The sequence below is a fragment of the Ovis aries genome, chromosome 23, assembly GCF_016772045.2.
Source record: "Ovis aries strain OAR_USU_Benz2616 breed Rambouillet chromosome 23, ARS-UI_Ramb_v3.0, whole genome shotgun sequence".
NCBI lineage: Eukaryota > Metazoa > Chordata > Mammalia > Artiodactyla > Bovidae > Ovis > Ovis aries.
Genome location: NC_056076.1, coordinates 49,163,496 through 49,183,970, shown reverse-complemented (window position 1 = coordinate 49,183,970; position 20,475 = coordinate 49,163,496). Strand labels below are relative to the sequence as shown.

The following is a 20,475-nucleotide window of genomic DNA, read 5'->3' as shown; positions in this document are numbered from 1 at the left end:
CACCTCATGTCTCTGGTGGCGCTCCTCGTGAGTGTGTCAGAGGAAGGACTGGGGCGTGGAGAGGCCGTGACTGCATGTTGTGAGCAGCGGCAAGGTTCTTGTGGGCATGTCTGCGGTGGTCAAAGAGGGACCTCCACCACCCCTCCTAGTCACTGACCTCTGTCTGCCTTGCCTCCTCCGCAGGCTTATACGGTCACTCTCCTCACCCCAGCACCACCTGTTTCCCCGCGTCCTGCTTCTCTCCCAGCTGCTGGGGGCCAGCTTCTGCCTCCTCCTCCCCACTGAAAAAAGTTTCTTTTACCATCACCGTTGATTCCTTGCCTTGTGTCAAATCCGGTGACTTTATTTTTTTCAGTCCTTCTTTACCTTTTAACAGTGGCAAGTGCTCCCCCCTTAAGATGGTTCTCCTGACTTCCAAAAGAATGTCTTCTCTTCCCCTTCTTCTACTCCGAGCTTTCGTCGAATACACTTTACTGGCTTTACCCAGAATTCTGTCCTTGTTTTATACTAGAAATGTGTTATCCTTGGGTGATCACCTGTACTTTTGTGATTTCAACTGATGCTAATAGCCCTTAAATTTCTTAACGTCTCTCCTGAGCACCTGGTGTTTTTGGAATCTGGACATTTCTAACCATGGGCATCTAGGTATTCCAGAGCACCTCTGAATTTCATGGCAGAACTGTTAAGAACACCACTCTGAGAGCCCATCTGCCTGAATTTGACTCCGGACTCCACCACTAGTAGCTATGAGCCTTACCCACTCCCCGCCTCAATTCCATCATCCCTTCAAAATAAAACAAGGCTGGAGAATGACGGCATACACGTCAGGTGGTATCTGATGATGAACAGTGTCGTCTGCTCCGTCAGTCTGTCTGCTCCGTCAGTCTGCCTGCTCCGTCAGTCTGTCAGCTGCTGCGCTTGTTGTCGAGACACAGCTTTTTGTTTCCCAGGTCTTCTCCCGGCTCTTAGGCTCTTCTTCGTATATCCCTGGCATATTCAGTCACATTCTCAGCCAGCCACTAGATTTCCCAGACCTGAGAGTCATCCAGGATTCCTTTTTTCCCGCAAATAGCTCATACCTGCTCCAATTCAAGCCCTCCTTACCTTTCACTTTTAGCAGTGTAAAAGTTATGCCAAATTATCTATTTCCATTCCTGTTCTCTTGCCCACCCTGTCCAACGTTCCCATCCTGCCTAGGGGCCGAGAATCTTTCTCAAACAAGTATAATTGTTATGTACCTGTACCTCCTTGCACAGGTTTGGATTGTTCAGGTTCTGTGACAGGGCCTCTGCAGCCACCTCGAGATGAGAGAGCATCAGGGAGAGACGAAGGACAGAGAAGAACGAGGGGGCTCGGGCACCCCTCCTGCCCATCCCTTCCTGCCCCCCTCCCACCTGGACACCAAACACAGCAGCTTTGCATTTTTCTCTTTTACTTATCTTTGTAGTCCTGCTGTCAGAAAACACCTCTGGCTTTCAGGATGAAGTCCAAGGTCTCACTAAGACACGAGAGGTGCTCTATGAGCTGTTCCCGTTCCTGCCCTGACCGTAACGTGGGGCGCCAGATACTTAGCACCTTATGAGCCTGTGTGCTGCTCTGTTGACTGCACCTGCAGGGCTCGGATTTCTCTGCTTCCTCTCATACTCTTCTCTCTTCCCACGTTACCTTTCCCATTGCCTGATTTACTTGGCTATCTTCAGAATGGTCCTGAAGATTCAGCGCAGGCATCATCTCCAGAAATGATTTCCTGTCCCCACTTCAGGTGTGATCAGACACCCTCATCTTTGTCCCCATTTCTGCCCATGCATCTCTCCATCACCAGTGACAGGAGCACTTGTATACAAGTATATCCTCCTTGACCAGACTGTGCCCTCCAAGAGGGCAAGGCACAGGTCTTGTGGCTTTTGCTAGTAGCTATATCCCCAGCAGACAACTTGTTCATCCCTGACATGTAGTCAGTTCTTGGTAAATGATTGAGTTACTGTCTGTCTCAGTAACTTGACGGTGCAAACCTCTTGGCATTTTTTTAAACAGGTCCTGCTGTTCTTGCTGGATTAATCTCTTGGCCTAATGCTCCCCACTCTGTGGACTTGTACTAGCTTTGCCTCGTAAGCTCTGGGTACTTCCCTGACGGCTCTGTGCCTTTCTGTATGCTTCTGCACCTTTCAGAATGGCTCTCCTTTCCCCTTTACGTTTCCCCACAGGCAAACCCCTTAACCTTCAAGGGCGCCGTCAAGATAGATTTCCTCTGGGAGACGTACCTAGCCTTCAGCTTTACTCCTGCAGCACTCTCTCAGACCCATGGCGTTCTCTGATTCCAGTATTGTAGACATTTTCCCCCTTACTCCATTAGACGTCTCTCTACTCATTTTCTAAGTCTGATTAGCTTCCATTGGCTTCTCACTCCATATAGAAAGGTCCAGGACTTTTGAGGTGCCATAAGTGGCCCTTCACAGTCTGTCTTTAAACTGTCTTATCTCCTGCCACCATCTGGGCACCTGAATGACAGCCCTTTGCAGCAGCCAGTGGTTTTCGGAGCACATTCCAGGTTGGACTCATCATGCGTGTTTATGTGCTTCTTTCTTTTATGAAATGCTGACTGTTGGCAGGGACTCTGTTTTCTTCAGGATAGTGTGTTCTTTTTTATTAGTTTTTTAAATGTGTAATATTTCAGGCATACACCAAAAAAACAGAGTAACGTAGAAGTCCCCTAGATATGTTGTTGTTGTCTAGTTACTAAGCTGTGTCCAACTCTTTGTGACCTCATGGACTGTAGTGCACCAGGCTTCCCTGTCTTTCACTGTCTCCCTGAGTTTGCTCAAACTCATGTCTAGTGAGTTGGTGATGTTATCCAACCATCTTTTCCTTCGTGGCCCTCTTCTCCTCCTGCCCTCAATCTTTCCCAGCATCAAGGTCTTTTCCAATAAATTAGTTCTTTGCATCAGGTGGCCAAAGTATTATGTGTATTGTATGTATATATGTAGTATAACCAAAATATATATATATAGTATGTATATATCTACTATAACTGAAAGAATATTTGAGAGACAGAGTGTGCTGAACCTCTCATTTCTTCCTCCCTGATCTCATTTCCTTCCTTTCTCAGAGAATGATTACTATCCTAAATGTCATGTTTATCATTTCCATGTGTGTTTTATTACTTCAAAAGTTTTATCTGTAGAAGATATATAATGTTGATTTGCATGTAAAGACACTGAATAAATAATAATGCCTTGTTCACATTCTCTACCAGGGTCCTTGCTCATTGAACAACATTGTTTTTTTGAGATTTATCCCATTTAGATAACCTTTAATTGTTATATAGTGTGCTATTATATGACTATCCCAGTTTATTTATCCATTGTATTCGTGACCAGAGTTTTTATTGCTTTTAGTTTTTCACCATTAAACAAATTTATAATGAACATGCTTGTACAACAAGGAAAATCCAGTCTTTTTCTAATTTAAATAAAGTATCACGTCAGCTATATTCTGAGTTTCAGTGCACTTGGGAGTCAGTTTCACTTATTTCCAGAATCAGAATTACCCCTTCCATACAGATATCATGTGTGATACTTATTCTCACTAGCATTTAACTGGGGCTGGTACTTTGAATGCAAAAGCTTTAAGCAAAAGTTACTTTTCTCAGCAATTTGCAAATCATGTCTTATATAAATTTAGGTCATTGTGCCCTAAAAATGCTAAATGGAAGACAAAATTAGAATTTTTTAAAAAAATTTAAGAAAACTTTGAGAGCTCTGGCTAAAAGAACTGAGAAAAAAGCCTATTAGATGGCAGAAGAATAATAGCCTGAGTAAGTGTGAATTCTGTTTCTCATTCGCGATAGAAAACTGAAGTGACCTCAGATCATCTGTTCCTACACCGACCTTCTTAAAAACAGCTGGGAGCAGTAGCTACAGGTTCTTGGGGTGAACTATAGCAACACTGCAGGCCCGAAGCAGTCAAATTTTCCTTTGTGTCCAACTGAAAGAGCTTGTGTTTGAATTACCGTTCCCTTCCTTGTTTTGTCTTCTACTAACAAGGAAAGCAGATTGTTAGTATTCTCTTTTAAAATAAACAAACTAGCCTTTCTTCTCTGAAGAAAACATTATCAAACCCTCTTTGCTTTGATTCCCAGGACTCATTTCATAAATGTCTTCAATTGATGATAAAAGCTACCATAGGTTACCTCTTTTGTCCTTCTCTAAAGGGTACACTCTTAGAACACTGACTGAGAAAATCCCAGGTTTGTTGAACCCATGAACAGTTCTGGTGTTGTGTAAACATAAAATGCGCTGCTGTACTTCCATTTGCCCCCTTTCCTCTTACTAATACCAGAAAGCTCATTTTTTCCAGGTATGTTTACTGCTTTAGCTTTCTGTTCAGGCACCCAGTTGATGCCCCTTTGAGTCTTGCCATGCCAGATACTAGAATCAACCACCAAAGACCATTCCATCTCAAAAAATTTCTAAAACTCCATTTATTTCAGAAAATTCGCTGAGTAGTACAACTTCACTTTCACTTTTCACTTTCATGCATTGGAGAAGGAAATGGCAACCCACTCCAGTGTTCTTGCCTGGAGAATCCCAGGGACAGGGGAGCCTGGTGGGCTGCCGTCTGTGGGGTCGCACAGAGTCAGACACAACTGAAGTGACTTAGCAGCAGCAGCAGCAGTATATTTAGTTATGTAATATAATGGCCTTGAAGGCCTTAGAATGTGGCCTTGAAGCCGTGTGCAGAGCTGGCGTGCCTGGGTGTATGTCTGCTTCTGCAGCCAAAAGTGTCCTGAGCAGAAGCCTGCTTTTGTACATAGCTCTGTGATTTCAGAGGGGTGCCAAGGTGGCACTAGTGGTAAAGAGCCCGCCTGCCAATGCAGGAGACATAAGAGACATGGGTTTGGTCCCTGGGTCAGGAAAGTCCCCTGGAGGAGGAAATGGCAACCCATTCCAATATTCTTGCCTAGAGAATCCCGTGGTTAGAGGGAGCTGGCAAGCTATAGTCCATAGGGTTGCAAAGAGTCATACACGACTGAAGTGAGTTAACATAACAACATACTAACTAATTAGATGAATCTTACTAATTTCCCCCTTTTATGCATTTCCTTGTGAATATGCTTTATACACTATTTCAACATATTTTTATCTCTTAATTTTCATTGCCTGAAAAATAATTTGTATTTTTAAGAATATATACACCTTGCAGTTCAGTAATATGTTCAATTATTCTTTTACTCAGCAGTTTTACTTTATCCTATAGTCAGTCTCATCTCAGGTATGCTAAAAATTATGTATAGGAGTGTTCACTGCAGTGCTGTTTATGACACAAAAAATTGTAAACATTGCAATGATACTTTTCTAATGGATTAGTCAAAATGTGGTTTATACATATGCTTGGATATCAGTTAACTAAGTCAATATATGTTTTATTGAACGAATCAAAGATTGTATTATTAAGTGGGAAAAGTGCAAGGTACAGAGCAATACCTATTTTGTGAATTAAGAAGCATGGATGTATATGTACAGTATTCATTCCTATACATGCTTTGATGAATATAACATTTCTGGAATCATAGACAATAAACTACTAACATTTGTTACCAGTGAGTCATGGGAGTGAATGTGGGGGAAAAGCATGATGTTTACTTTTAACCTGGAAAAAGAAAAAAAAGGCAAAGCTAAAACTCAAATAAAGAAGACCCATAAAAATAAAACGACAGAAACAGTGCACAGACCCTTACAGACTGAGTCTTCTTCCTGCTTCTTTACACATTTCCACTTCCCTCTTCTCACTGTCCCCTGTTTTGCCTCTGTGCTTTGCCTTCTGTTTGGAAATGCCTTCTCTTCTTGCATGGATGTTTTTTCCTCTTCAAGACTTTATGTAAAGTCTAACCCCTTCATGAAACTTTACTGGACTATTCCATTTCACAGAAATCTCTCTTCATCAACATATGCTTGATCAGTGTTACATGATTTCACACTTATTCACCCAGTGATTATTTCACAGATTTTCCTGAAGTATTTGAATATGAATCTAGAGAATATTCTCGGCTCTGTTAAATTTGCTTTGTGCACGTCCAGCATTACCCATAAGTGTTAAGAAACTTTTTCATTTTTTAACATTTTTATGTTAGTTAATACTTAATCTGGAAAGAATACTTAGTAGTCTTGTTTTCAATAATTATCCCATTTAAAGCTTCAGAAATAATTAGATATTTTTCTAAATTGATATTCAGATCAATATTCTATTTAGAAAGATACCGCTAAGAAATACTAGAGTAATGTTTCAGGCCTTAGAAAAGATACTACAGAGGGTGATGGGAGGGGGGTTCAGGGTTGGGAACTCATGTACACCTGTGGTGGAGTCATGTCAATGTATGGCAAAACCAATACAGTATTGTAAAGTAAGAAAATAAAATTTAAATAAAGTGAAAAAAAAAAAGATATTACAAGCCATACTTATATGGAAAAGTACATGGAATCAGAATTGTCTTTATTTTTAACCCGTTGTCTAGCCCAAAGAGGAATTCTTTTTTCATTAGAGATAGTAGATATAATATTAGGATCATATACTTATATATATTTGAAACTCTGTTATTTGGCATATACACATTTATGATTGTTACAGCTTCTTGGTAAATTCATCACTATAAAATTTCTCTCTTTATCTCTAGTAATAATCTTATCCTTAAACCTACTTTGTCTAATATTAATATAGCCACTCTACCTTTCTTATGATTATTGTTTGTATTAAACAATATCTCTTTTGAATCATTTTACTGTTCACTTATCTGTATCTTCAAATTTACAAGTATGGCTCTTATACATAGCATGTTTTGGGGTTTAGTTTTTTTACCTAGTCTGACAATCTCTTATCATTTAACCAGAGGGTTTAATCCATTTATATTTAATGTAAATTTGTTTTATACTTGAAAATCACTCACTTAGTTCTGTTAGGATCCATCTTAGAATAATCTTTACTCTTGGTTAGAATACTACTCCTAAAACATCATCTTTCCAAGAATTCAGCTGAGTGTTATCCACTCTGACAGGTTGGAACTTCAGCATACCTCCAGTCTTCTGTGGTTTCCAAAATCTCTGTTTGGTTTGTGCCTCCTGAATGGTGGTTTACTGTCATATCTTGTGAGGTCTGTCTTTTCACAGCACAGCATATAATTTAGCCAGACACTCAAGAATTGACACTGAAGCAGGTCTTGGACCTCCCTCTTGCAGTTCCCTGCAGTCTAACAATCTACTCTGCAAATTCCAGCTGCCACAGAAGCCGCGGATTCATATCTGTTTTCTCAGTACAGTACTCTTGTGCACTGCTTGGGCCCCAGCTTTCTGAGCCACAGTCTTAAAATGTTCCTCTGGCTAGAAACTCACTTTCTAGGTAATGAATCACATGGGCCCCCAAAAGGCTCCCCTAGTGGCTCAGATGGTAAAGAACTACCTGCAGTGCAGGAGACCTGGGTTCAATCCGTGTGTCAGTAAGATCCCCTGGATAACGGAATGGCTACCCTCTGCAGTATTCTTGCCTAGAGAATCCCATAGGCAGAGGAGCCAGGTGGGCTGCAGTCCATTGGATCCTAAAGAGTCAGACACAGCTGAGCGATTAACACAACACTGTGGATCTCTCTTATTTTAGGGATCATAATCCTGTATTCAGATGTTGTTGAGCATCTGAAAGCAGTTATTTCATATATTTTGTTCAGTTTTTAGTTGTTTACACAGGCAAGTTATCCAGTACCAGTTAATCCATCATGGCCAGAAGCAAAATCTTATAATACAATATTGAAAGTCAGTCTTTTTTAGAAATAAGAATATAAAGCCATAATATAGAATCATGGACTCTATGTTATGCTAGAGAAATAACCTGATACACTTATTTGAAAGATGAGAAGACTGAGATACAGCAAGCTCAAGTGATTTGTAACAGAGTATACACTCTGAGTTACTCCTAAAGTCAGTTCATGTCCCAGGTTTTCTAAATTTCTGTCCACTGTTCTTTCCATGATAGTAATCTTCTGAAAGTTTCTCTTGTACTTGAAATACAGTCTTAAACTGGCAAACTTTTATTTTATAGAGCCCTTAGAATTTAAGCATTCTTTTCACTTTATCATTTATTATATCAATAGTATTGTTAATCTTGCTATTCACACAGGCATGAAAAAATAATCATTTACAAGTATATTTTGAAATAATTGACATTCTGTGTAGTTATATAATTCCATATAAAACCTATGAAAGGAGACACTTAGTTCTTTTAATATAATTGGGCTTTTGTTTGTTTTTTCAGCTTGTTTTCCTTGCTGTCAAAAAAACACAACAAAGTTCTGGAACAAGCCACACAGTCCTTGAGAGGTTCACTGAGTTCCAATGATGTTCCTCTACCAGATTATGTAAGTAGTTACCTTACTTGTCAATAAAAAATTTTTCCTTTCGTTGCTAAATTAAAAAATAACGATTCCCCCTCTTCCTAAGTTCTGACTGTTCTTGGCCACTGAGAAACCTGTAATAGAAAATAAAGAAGAAACTTTTGAAATCAAGGGAAAAAGTTTTTTCAAAGGTTATTAACACGTGGTTGAAGAAAGTCAAACCTAAATCAATGATTGTTAATAATTAGAAATCTTATTACCTTAGTCAGGAAGGCCACCCAAACTAACTACAGAGAAACGAAAGGAGGAATTTTATAAGAAGTATGCAAAGGTTTCTCACTAAACTCAAGGGGAAGATATAGACCTGGATTTCAGAGAACAAGAACTTAAAATTGAAAAGCCATTGGATTCTTCAAAATAGCCTGTCTTTCTGGACATTTAGTTTTGTTATCTGCTTCTTTTTGCTTCAGATTTATTCTGCTGCTGCATCCCGTAGGCCCCTTTTCTATAGTTGCTGTCTGAAATAGCAGCCTTCACCCCTCCTCCCACCCACTTCCCTCCCAACCCTTAACGTGTTTTAATGCGAGTCATGCCTTTTGCTGACTGTTCAGAGTCCTCTAATTCTCATGTCCTGGGAGAGAGAGACTCTTACTGGCTCTGCTGGTGGTCTCGTTCAGGGTGTCTGCCCTGGTCTCGTAGTCATGGTCAGCAGAGAGCAGCAGTAACATGTGGCATTTGTTCCCCCTTCTTTAAAGATGAAGAGGTTATTACCACCTGACCTCAGAGGATGATAACAGAATAGAATAGACACAGCCCAGGGAAGAGCAATGTGGAATAAGAGGGGAACCCGCTGTGTGGGTTCCTTTAGGACAGCGGCATTGTCCGTGACACTTCTCATATTGTGGAGCATGCTTAGATGAGGATACGAAAAACTTTCATGTCACAAGTCACAGAGATAGTTCATCCAGTTCTAATAAGAACCTCCCTATTTGTTTATCTGGGGACAACTTAAAGTCGATATTCAGAAACTTGAGCAGAGAATTTTTGTATTCTGAGTTTGAAGTGGTGATGTGTACCAGACAGCCAGAGAGTTGTTTTGCTTGTTTCCTGCTGTGGTTTGTTTCATTTCTAAATGGTTGTGCTGATACGAGACTGTGGGAACAGCACCCAGTCCGGATATCAGACACTGATAAACAGAGATAGCTATGTGCAGCCACAACCTGACTGGCGCTGTTTTTCTTCTCTTATATTTATTTATTTAGTGTGTGTGTGAGAAAGATGTTATGATCTGTCATCCCATTAAGGTATTAAGTTTGAAATTCCAAAGTACTTCTCTCTTACCAAAAAAAAAAAACTATCTTTTAAAATTTTCCTGCCAGCTGAATATTCTCATCTTTTTGAAAAAATGAGCATTATGGCTGATTTAATTCTTTCCTTGTCATAACTTGTTCTAAGAAAAGTAATTCTTTATACTTGCTCCTTGGAATCCACATTTGGGGCCAGAGTGGCAATAGGGTTATGTTTATTAAGAATATGAATTTTTTTCACCTGTAAATGTTTTGTCATTTTTATACACGTATAATTTGATTTATATAGTATTCCTGTTGTTTCATTCCACACAAAATGTGTTGAATGTGTACGCTGAGGTTGCCTTAGTAGTATTCTCCTTTAATCAGAGGCCTGAAAATTGATAATTTTCTTTGAGAAAATGGGTCATATTTAATAGCATTTGCCAGTTATGGAGGTAATTATGCAGCGAAAGCACAAGCTGAACTCGTAATGGATATATGAAGTCTGCTATTGAACTGTACAGTTTTGAGAGTCCTTGTTTTCCTCTAGCATGAAATTTTCATTAAGTGTTAATAAAAAGGAACTTCTTGAAGCATCTGCTTTCTAGAAATACAAGGAAAATTCCATATGAAGCTGTCATTGACAGTCTTATTTTAACATTTATATGTATGAGACTTTGCAAATCACAGTGTTTTTCAAATAGGTTTATGAACTTGAATTTTGCTGCCTTTCCCTAGAGCTAAGTGAAGAGGGTGGGTAACACTGATTCAGTCGTAGTATCGATGATTGTGAATCACTCACCCTGCCACTAGGCTGAAAGATGACTAAAGAAAACAGTAGCAACCTCAAAAGTAAGTGCTTTGGTAGTTCTTCTTGGTGACAACTCATGTTTTATTGGTCATTCTTATTGCTCAAAACACTATGTATGAGAGCGTGAACTTTTGAAACCATGTTCTCATTATCATTCTCTTTTAACTTGGCCATTAATTGGACGAATAAAGTATGTTCCCTTTTTCTTCCCCAGAAATTTCACTTGTTAAGTGTCTTTGCCAACAACCACATAAAATTCTGTGTCCTCAACGAATGCATTAGAACATTTGTTTGTAAAAGACGGAAAAGGAAAATGAAAGGGCCTTAATGCAGCAGTGAATTCCCAGATGTATACTTTCTACACCAGGACTGAGAGAACTGTATTAGCAGAGAGTTTGAATACGTGCATAAAAATAAGGATTTGTTTTTCTTCTCACTGTAGCACATAGAGTACTTTCAGACTACCTAGAGATTTCTGAGTTTATTAAGAAAAGTTTATTGTCATTATACTGTATAATTCACCAGTCAATTGAGTAACAGCATAGAAAACAAATAGCATGTTATGAAAACATTAATATTAGTACTTTAGTACAACCATTTTGTCTGAACCTCTCAGGGGAAACCTGAAACCTTCAGCCAGCTTCTAGATAATGAGGAAATGCCCTGACTGCTTAAGGGAAAATAAAACAAAAATTGCAGTTGAGCTCTCCATGGGGAGAGAGAATGCTCACTACAGTGATAGCTGGTCAGAGAGTGATTGAGGCATCTAGGAAGGCTAGTGAAGTTCAGTTGACTTGGCTGAGTTTTGGTGTCTTTATATCAGAGTTTCATAAAATTTAATTCAGCAACTAAAAAGACATGAGAGAATTATTAGAGAAGAATCTTTCAACACTATTTTCATAAGAATTAACCCCTAGGGACTTTTCTGGCAATCCAGTGGTTAAGACTCTGCACTAACACTGCTGGGGGTACAGGTTCCATCCCCAGTCAGGGAACTAAGATCCAACTTGCTTCAAGGCTCAGCCAAAAAAGAAAAAAAGAATAAACCTCTAAAATAACTTTGGTCATATAAAACACAACCTGAATATAGGCGGTGAAACAAAAATAGTAAATGCATTGTAGCTGCTTTTGAAATGTAACTGGCTTTTAACTAGGACTGTTGTCACAATTACATGTAAACATCGTTTCCCTGATTTCTAGTGATTATCTCAGCAACTAGTTGAGATGACTAATTTATCCTAGGTGGAATCTTAAGGAACCAAATTATATTGCCGTGTGATCATCAAAGAACTTTTTAACCTTTTCATAGGATCCACTTTCCAATCTCATTCCAATCATAAATGCAAAGGCACAAGCCAAAAAGACCCTGGCCAAAAATAGTAAGGAGCCAGGTCAGAAAAATCCCCAGATGTAGAAATAGTAACTAAGGGTTTATCATCAACTTGCTAAGCGAGTACAATCATCCCCCTCTTAGCCCCAGTTTTGCTTTCCGAGGTTTCACTTACCCACAGTCAACTGCAGTCCAAAAATATTAAATGGAGAATTCCAGAAGTAAGCAGTTGATAGTTTTACATTTCACACCATTCTGAGAAGCATGATGACATCTCTCAATGTCCGGCTCCATCCTGCCTAGGACATGAATCATCCCTTTGTCCAGCATATCCCGACCATTAGTCACATAGTAGCCATCCAGATTATCAGCTGCCTGTTGCAGGAGAGCAGTGCTTGTGTTTAAATAACCATTCTTTTGCTTAATGACCCTAAAGCACAAGAGTAGTGATGCTAGCAATTTGGATATTCTCTTCTAGTACCTAATTCATGAATCAAACTTTATCATAAGCTGCACGTATAGGAAGAAACATAGTATACATTGTCTCTCAATGTCTGAGGGGGATTGGTTTTAAGAGCCCTCACATATACCAAGATCCAAGATGCTCATGTCCCTTATATAAAGTGGTATAGTACAGTCAGCCCTCCATATCCTCGGATTTACTCAACCACGGATAGAAATTTCTATCCAAGGCTGGTTAAATCCACAGAAGTAAAACCTGAAACTATGGAGAGCCGACTGTATTTATTGGAAAAAATCCACGATCCAATGCAGGATGGCCAGTGACTGCTGATGGTTCAGGGTTTCTTTCAGGGATGATAAAAATGTTTGAAAATTAGATTATGGTGATGGTCGCACAATTCTGAATGTACTAACAACTGTTAAATTGTACATTTAAATTAACAAAGTACATGCTTGTGAAGGCTTCCCAGGTGGACAGGAGATGCAGGTTCGATCCCTAGGCCGGGAAGATCCCCCAGAGGAGGAAATGGCAGCCCACTCCAGTATTCTTGCCTAGGAAATCCCATGGACAGAGGAGCCTGGCGAGCTGCCCTCCACGGAGTCACAGAGAGGTGGCCACGACTGAGCGCCTGTGCACTCATATGCACATGTGGTTGTGGATGTTATCCCAGTGAAGCCGTTTAAAAAAGTAGTGTTTGGAGCACTATGGGAAGAAAAGAACTGCTTGTTGAGGGTAATAACATATAGATGACAGCTTGGCTGACACTGTGATATGAGAGTGAATTTAGAAAAATTAACTTTATACTCTGAAAAAGTTAATATTTTCAAAAAGGGAAAATGTGTTTCTTGAGCATGACTTGACTTTAGAAACTGCTAAAGTCAACTAGATAATGCAATTACACAAGTGTGTTCAGTCACTCAAGTGTCTTTGCAAGCCCATGGGCTGTAGCCTGCCAGGTTCCTCTGTTCATGGAATTTTCCAGTTAAGAATATTGCGGTGGGTTGCCATTTCCTCCTCCAAAGAATCTTCCTGACCCAGGCATGGAAACTGCATCTCTTATGTCTCCTGCATTAGCAGGTGGATTCTTTACCGTTAGTGCCACCTGGGAAGCCATATTTTTCGGCTTGGTTTAACAGCAAAAATATGGAAATAAGGGGAAAAAAAATCTATCTTTAAGGAACTGATTAAAGTTTAAGTTTATCCAATGAAGTATTCTTCAGACATTTTTTAAAACAAATCCAATATATCCATTCAATCCATATAGATTTATATGAAAAGATATCCATAACACTTTATTTGGTAGAAAAAAACAGAAAACCATACTTTATAGTATATAGGTTATATGTACATGTATGATTGAAAGTATGCATTTAATTTTTCTGGAATAATGCCTAAGAAAATATTAAGTAATGGTTACCTATGGGGAGTTACACTGAAAAGAAGGAAAAATAGAACTTACTACCTTATACTTTTCTTTTTAGATAAAGATCTTTACATTTTTGTCATGTTTATGACTTATTTGCCCCTCCCTTCTCTCCTTTTTCCCTCCTTCAGTCCTTTCTTTCTTTATTATTTCATATAATTTTAGGCTTACAAAGGATTTTTTTTAATTTTAATTGGAGGCTAATTACTTTATAATATTGTGGTTTTTGCCATACATTCACATGAATCAGCCATGGGTGTATATGTGTTCCCCATTTCCATATAGCCTTCACCAGCTTTCCCCTTTGTAAATATCTTACATAACCATAGAACATTTTTGAAAACTAAGAAATTAACCTTGGTACAATGCTGTTAACTAAAACACACACCTCATTTGAATTTTACCAGTTTTAACACTAGTGCCCTTGTTCTTTTCTGTTATCTAGTCCAGGATCCTGCATTGCATTTTGTTGTCATGTTTCCTTAGTCTTTCCATGGATATCATGACCTTTGACACTTTCAGTTCAGTTCAGTCTCTCAGTCGTGTCCGACTCTTTGCAACCCCGTGAACTGCAGCACGCTAGGCCTCCCTGTCCATCACCAACTACCGGAGTTTACTCAAACTCAGGTCCGTCGAGTCCGTGATGCCATCCAGCCATCTCATCCTCTGTCGTCCCCTTTTCCTCCTGCCCCCAATCCCTCCCAGCATCAGAGTCTTTTCCAGTGAGTCAACTCTTCGCATGAAGTGGCCAAAGTACCGGAGTTTCAGCTTTAGCATCATTCCTTCCAAAGAACACCCAGGACTGATCTCTTTTAGAATGGACTGGTTGGATCTTCCTTCAGTCCAAGGGACTCTCAAGAGTCTTCTCCAACACCACAGTTCAAAAGCATCAATTCTTTGGCACTCAGCTTTCTTCACAGTCCAACTCTCATATCCATACATGACTACTGGACAAACCATAGCCTTGACTAGATGGACCCTTGTTGGCAAAGTAATGTCTCTGCTTTTGAATATGCTATCTAGGTTGGTCATAACTTTCCTTCCAAGGAGTAAGCATCTCTTAATTTCATGGCTGCAGTCACCATCTGCAGTGATTTTGGAGCCCCAAAAAATAAAGTCTGACACTGTTTCTACTGTTTCCCCATCTATTTGCCATGAAGTGATGGGACCAGATGCCATGATCTTCATTTTCTGAATGTTGAGTTTTAAGCCAACTTTTTCACTCTCCACTTTCACTTTCATCAAGAGGCTTTTGAGTTTCTCTTCACTTTCTAGCATAAGGGTGGTGTCATACACTTTAGAAGAGTACTAATCATTTATTTTGCAGACTGTCCCTCAGTTTGGGTTTGTCTGGCATTTTCTCATGATTAAATTGATGTTATGCATTATTGGAAAGGATACCTCAGGAATGATGTGCCCTTCTCAGAGCATCATTCCAGAGAATACATGGGGTTGGTCTATATTCATGGTGATGTTTGAGTTTCCCAGGTGGCACTAGTGGTAAGGAACTCGCCTGCCAATGCAGGGGATGTAAGAGAGGTGACTTCATTCCCTGGGTTGAAAAGATCCCCTAGAGAAGGTACTGGCAACCTATTCCAGTATTCTTGCCTGGAGAATCCCATGGACAGAGGAGCCTAACAGGCTCCAGTCTGTAGGGTCGCATAGAGTCAGACATGACTGAAGCGACTTAGCATACACGCACTGGTGATGTTTTTACTTGATCACATCACTAGGATGATGTCTGCCAATATTCTTCACTATAAACTTGTTAATGTTCCCTTTGTAATTTCTGTATGCTTTATATAGTAGTTTTTGTCACTATACTGGAAATACTTTATTACATATTTCCACTATATTGGAAGAGTATATGGGGAAGCTACTTCGAGACAATGCCAGTATCCAGTTTTTTCCTAAACATTTTTCCACAAATCCTAGCATCCATTGATCAGTCTTGTCTGCATCATTATTTTACTGAGTTTGGAATGATTTTCTATTTGTCTCATTCCCTCTACATTTATAAATGGAATTCTGCAAGGAAGAGTTGTCACCTCACCCCAAAGTTCTTGCCTGTGCAGTTATTTATTTCTATCAGTATAAACTCCCGGATACTTATTTTCTTCTTATCACCCAGGACTGTTGTTATTTTGTTACTCAGGTTATTCCAACTTTAGCCATGTCAGGTTTTGTCCGCTACCCTTTGAATATGCATCAACCTTTTTTTTTTTTTTGCATCCTTCATGGTGCTCCAACTCATCTCATATTTCCTCTGCTTCAGCCCTAAAATCAATCAGTTCTCCAAGGAGGATCATGAAATTTTAATCAAGATCTGAATCTTTACTTTCATAATGTCAATACCAATGTAAAAAACAAGAATCAAACATTGTGAATAAGGTTACAAATCTTACTACCTTCCCTACAACTGCTCTGAACGTAAGTAAATTCCAAGCCCCACACAGATTAAGTCCCAAGAAGTTTCTTCTTTAGAACAATTGATTTTAAAAATCAAATAAATGAGGCCTCTAGCAAATGAGCAAGCTCCACACCCACCCCTGCCACTTTTTCTTCCTAATGAAAAACCAGGATTTTAACATAATCAGAATCATTTTCTTGGTTATGTTATAATTTGGTTTTGAAGCATTTCTGAACTGGGAGTTTCAGAAATGTTCTGAGAATGCTTCTGCAGACAATTTGAGTAGGAGAAATCCCCTCTTGCTTAAAAGAGAAAAATAAATTCCTTCACTCTTAAGCACACCTGAACTGAGATAAAGACTACTGCCCTTTATTCCTGGAGAGGAAATTTGTCCTGTCTCTTCTTATAGAATATGGTAAAATGTCCGTTTTAAGGATTTTTTTAAGTTATCATGAAAAGTACTCAAATAACTTTTATGTTCCCTCTCAGTTCAGTTCCGTTCAGTCGCTCAGTCGTGCCCGACTCTTTGCGACCCCATGAATCGCAGCACACCAGGCCTCCCTGTTCATCACCATCTCCCGCAGTTCACTCAGACTCACGTCCATCGAGTCCATGATGCCATCCAGCCATCTCATCCTCTGCCGTCCCCTTCTCCTCCTGCCCCCAATCCCTCCCAGCATCAGAGTTTTTTTCCAATGAGTCAACTCTTCTCATGAGGTGGCCAGAGTACTGGAGTTTCAGCATTAGCATCATTCCTTCCAAAGAAATCCCAGGGTTGATAAACGGATATTTGCATTGAAATCTGGCAGTGATTAATTAACTTTCTAAGAGAAGTTTAAAGAATACAGAAAAAATAACCCATGCATATTAAATTCAGTAGCAGTGTGTGATAAATTTGTGAAAACCAGTGAGCACAGTTTCCTTCTTCCCCCTCCCACTGGAGTGAAAATATTCTTACCTGCTGCTGTACGGAGCTAATATAAAAACATCTTTTCCTAAGATCTTCAAACTTTCTTTGTTAGAAATCATTTTAATTTTCTCTTTGCTCAACTATTTATTGTTTCTCCCTCTGTTTCTCCCTTTCTGCCTGAGTTCATAGTTCCTAATAGGAAGAAAAGAAGTCTACTATTTGGAATTTTCTTTGATATATCCTTGATTTACATGGCAAATAGAAAGCAGCTGTCTATTTAAGCATCTAATTCTTGAAACCATCGTCCCCTCAAGCGTCATCTGGAAATAATGTAGCCTGTAAAACAAAGCTAAGAAGAAAAGGCAATGTTTGTTTTATGTGGGATGAATGATTTCTGTTGGGGTCCTTTAATTCAGCTATTATGAGGGTTATTAAAAACCAGTATTACAAAAGAGGTTTAAATGAAAAGAATTTTTGAGCTGGTATCTTATTATTACAGTTGATTATAGTCAAAGCTGCAAATATTTTATAAATGGCACTTTATTATAGTTTCTCCAAATAAGACCCCCAAAAACTAGTAATCTTACTCATTGTATGAGTGGAAACTCAACTCTTTCCTTAGTGGATTTAATTTCTGAGAAAAAAAAATTGTATTGAGAATTTAGCTCTGCTTGTTTTGTTGGAAATTTCATGGCTTTCTGAAAACTTCTTAAGAAATCTTTAGAAGAATATTTGAGTATTACCTTATAAATGCAAAAATGAACATGAAATCATCAGAATTTATCTAAGCTTCAGGTATTATTAGAAGATTCAGTGAACACCAGAGAAAGTTAGGCCTAAATTGTTTCTCAGCTTATTCATAAATTATTTGTGTTTCCAAGATGTGAGTTTGAATATCTCAGTCATGAGAAGTGATATGCTTTGGGAAGCAGAAGACAAGTTAATTTGCACTTTGACAATTGTTAGATGCTATTCCGTGCTTGGAGTGTATTGGTTTTCTTGATTTGCTAACACAACAAAGTAGTTGTTTGGAAAATGGACTTATAAGAACTAAGTTTCAGTCCTCGAAACTGAAGTGACTTATCATGTTTGTTTAATAATAAACTGGGCAGGCATGCATGGTTAATTATTTTTATGCATTTGGGTCTAATCTCTCACTTGGAATTGGATAATGAGCTAAAGCTCTGCTAATAATAAAACAAAAGTTATTCTTACTCAAATTTCAATTCACTGACCAGTATGCTACATCTTAATAAGAAAGTTAATACTGATTATTAAAAGTTTAGTACATTTTTAGGCTTAGAAAAGAAAGTGAAGTCGCTCAGTCATGACTGACTCTTTGTGACCCCATGGACTGTAGCCTACCAGGCGTCTCCATCTGTGGAATTTTCCAGGCAAGAGTACTGGAGTGGGTTGCCATTTCCTTTTCCAGGGAATCTTCCTGACCCAGGGATCGAACCCGGGTCTCCCACATTGCAGGCAGGCGCTTTACCCTCTGAGTCACCAGGGAAGAAAACAAAAGTAAGAAAGTGAAAATGAAAGGAAGAAAGTGAAAGTGATGCTTACATGGATGTCTTTGAATAATGTCATTAGCCTTTTCAACTTTTTCTGGAGATTGGGGTCTTCAGGAACAGTATGACATTCTATTCCTAGAGCTTTCAACACCCCTTGAGTTATAGCAGCTTTAAAGACAGAGCCATTGTCATTCTGAACTTTAAAGATCCCACTGACATCATGAGAAGTCAGTACAGTAAGATTTTGTCCATTCATTAACCTCGGGCTTTAGTGAATACTGTTTTTGATGTGAAAATAGGTGAGGGTCATTGAGCTCTTCTTAACGGAACAAACTGTAAATCCTGGAGTGTGGGCTGATGGAAAAAGTGCAAGTTGAGCACAAAATGCTGTTAGGCTTAGAACATGACCCTAAAAAAGGTTTGTCATTAATTCAGTCACTAAGTTGATCAGTAAGCATTGTACATTAAAGAAAAAGATATATTTTGGAGCAACACAATAGTATCCTTGTGACCTCATTCAAATTCAAATTTGAGATCATAGAAGATACCAAGTGAGAGATTAGACTCATGCATAAGTCCTAAAATCCCCATACCTGTTGTGAATGCTCCACTTTTGCTATTGTTCAGTCCCTGAGTTGTGTCTGACTCTTTGTGATCCCTTGAACTGCAGCACGCCAGGCTTCCCTGTCCTTCACTATCTTCCAGAGTTTGTCCAGACTTAATGTCCATTGAGTCGGTGATGCTATCCAATCATCTCATTCTCTGTCACCCTTTCTCCTCCTGTCCTCAATTTTTCCCATCTTCAGGGTCTTTGCCAGTGTGTCAGCTCTTTTTATCAGGTGGCCAGAGTATTGGAGTTTCAGCATCAGTCCTTCCAAAAAATATTCAGGGTTGATTTCCTTCAGGATTGACTGGTATGATCTCCTTGTTGTGAGTCTTCTCCAACACCACAATTTGAAAGCGTCAATTCTTTGGCGCCCAGCCTTCTTTATGGTCCAACGCTCACATCCATACATGACTACTGGAAAAACCATAGCTTTGTCAGCAAAGTCCATATATCTCTACTTTTTAGTATGCTATCTAGGTTTGTCATTACTTTCCTTCCAAGGAGCAAGCATCTTTTAATTTCATGGCTGCAGTCACCATCTACAGTGATTTTGGAGCCCAAGAAAATAAAATCTGTCACTGTTTCCACTTTTTCCCCATCTATTTGCCATGAAATGATGGGACTGGATGCGATAATCTTTGTTTTTTGAATGTTGAATTTTAAGCCAACTTTTTCACCCTCATCCAGAGGTTCTATAGTTCTCTACCATTAGAGTAGTATCCTCATATCTGAAGTTGTTGGTATTTCTCCCGACAGTCTTAATTCCAGTTTGTGATTCATCCAGCCTGGCATTTCACATGATGTACTCTGCATATTTGTTAAATAGCAGGGTGACGATATACAGCCTCGATATATTCCTTTCCCAATTTGGAACCAGTCCATTTTTCCATGTCCAGTTCTAACTGTTGCTTCTTGATCTGCATACAGGTTTCTCTGCAGACAGGTAAGGTAGTCTGATATTCCCACCTCTTTAAGAATTTTCCACAGTTCGTTGTGATCCACACAGTCAAAGGCTTTAGCATAGTCAGGGAAGCTGAAGTAGACATTTTTCTGGAATTCCCTTGTTTTTTCTATGATGCAATGGATGTTGGCAATTTGAAATTTGATCTCCATATAATTAATAATATTATCTTGGTTAACAGTAATACTACTTACAAAAGAGTAGTACATGCATAAAAAAACTCCGTATGGTATTTGAAATTCCTTATTCTTTCATCCAGAAAGTAATGAGCAACTGGTATCTTCTCAGCCACTTTTTTCTCTGTTCTGTGAAGACATCAGTGAAAAAAATGTCTGCCATCATGCAGCCTGCATTCTAATGAAGAGAGATGTGTAATGATTGTA

At 39.1% G+C, this 20,475-nt stretch overlaps 1 protein-coding gene across 4 annotated transcripts in view; it reads left to right on the top strand.

The window, feature by feature from the left end:
• Positions 1 to 20,475, top strand: part of DYM (dymeclin) — a 390,748-nt gene that overhangs the window by 252,637 nt on the left and 117,636 nt on the right. For all 4 annotated transcript variants that reach the window (XM_042239587.2, XM_042239589.2, XM_015103730.4 and 1 more), the window contains one exon: positions 8,296 to 8,398. In XM_042239587.2, the coding sequence (XP_042095521.1) occupies positions 8,296 to 8,398 (103 nt within the window). The remainder of the gene's footprint in view (positions 1 to 8,295; positions 8,399 to 20,475) is intronic.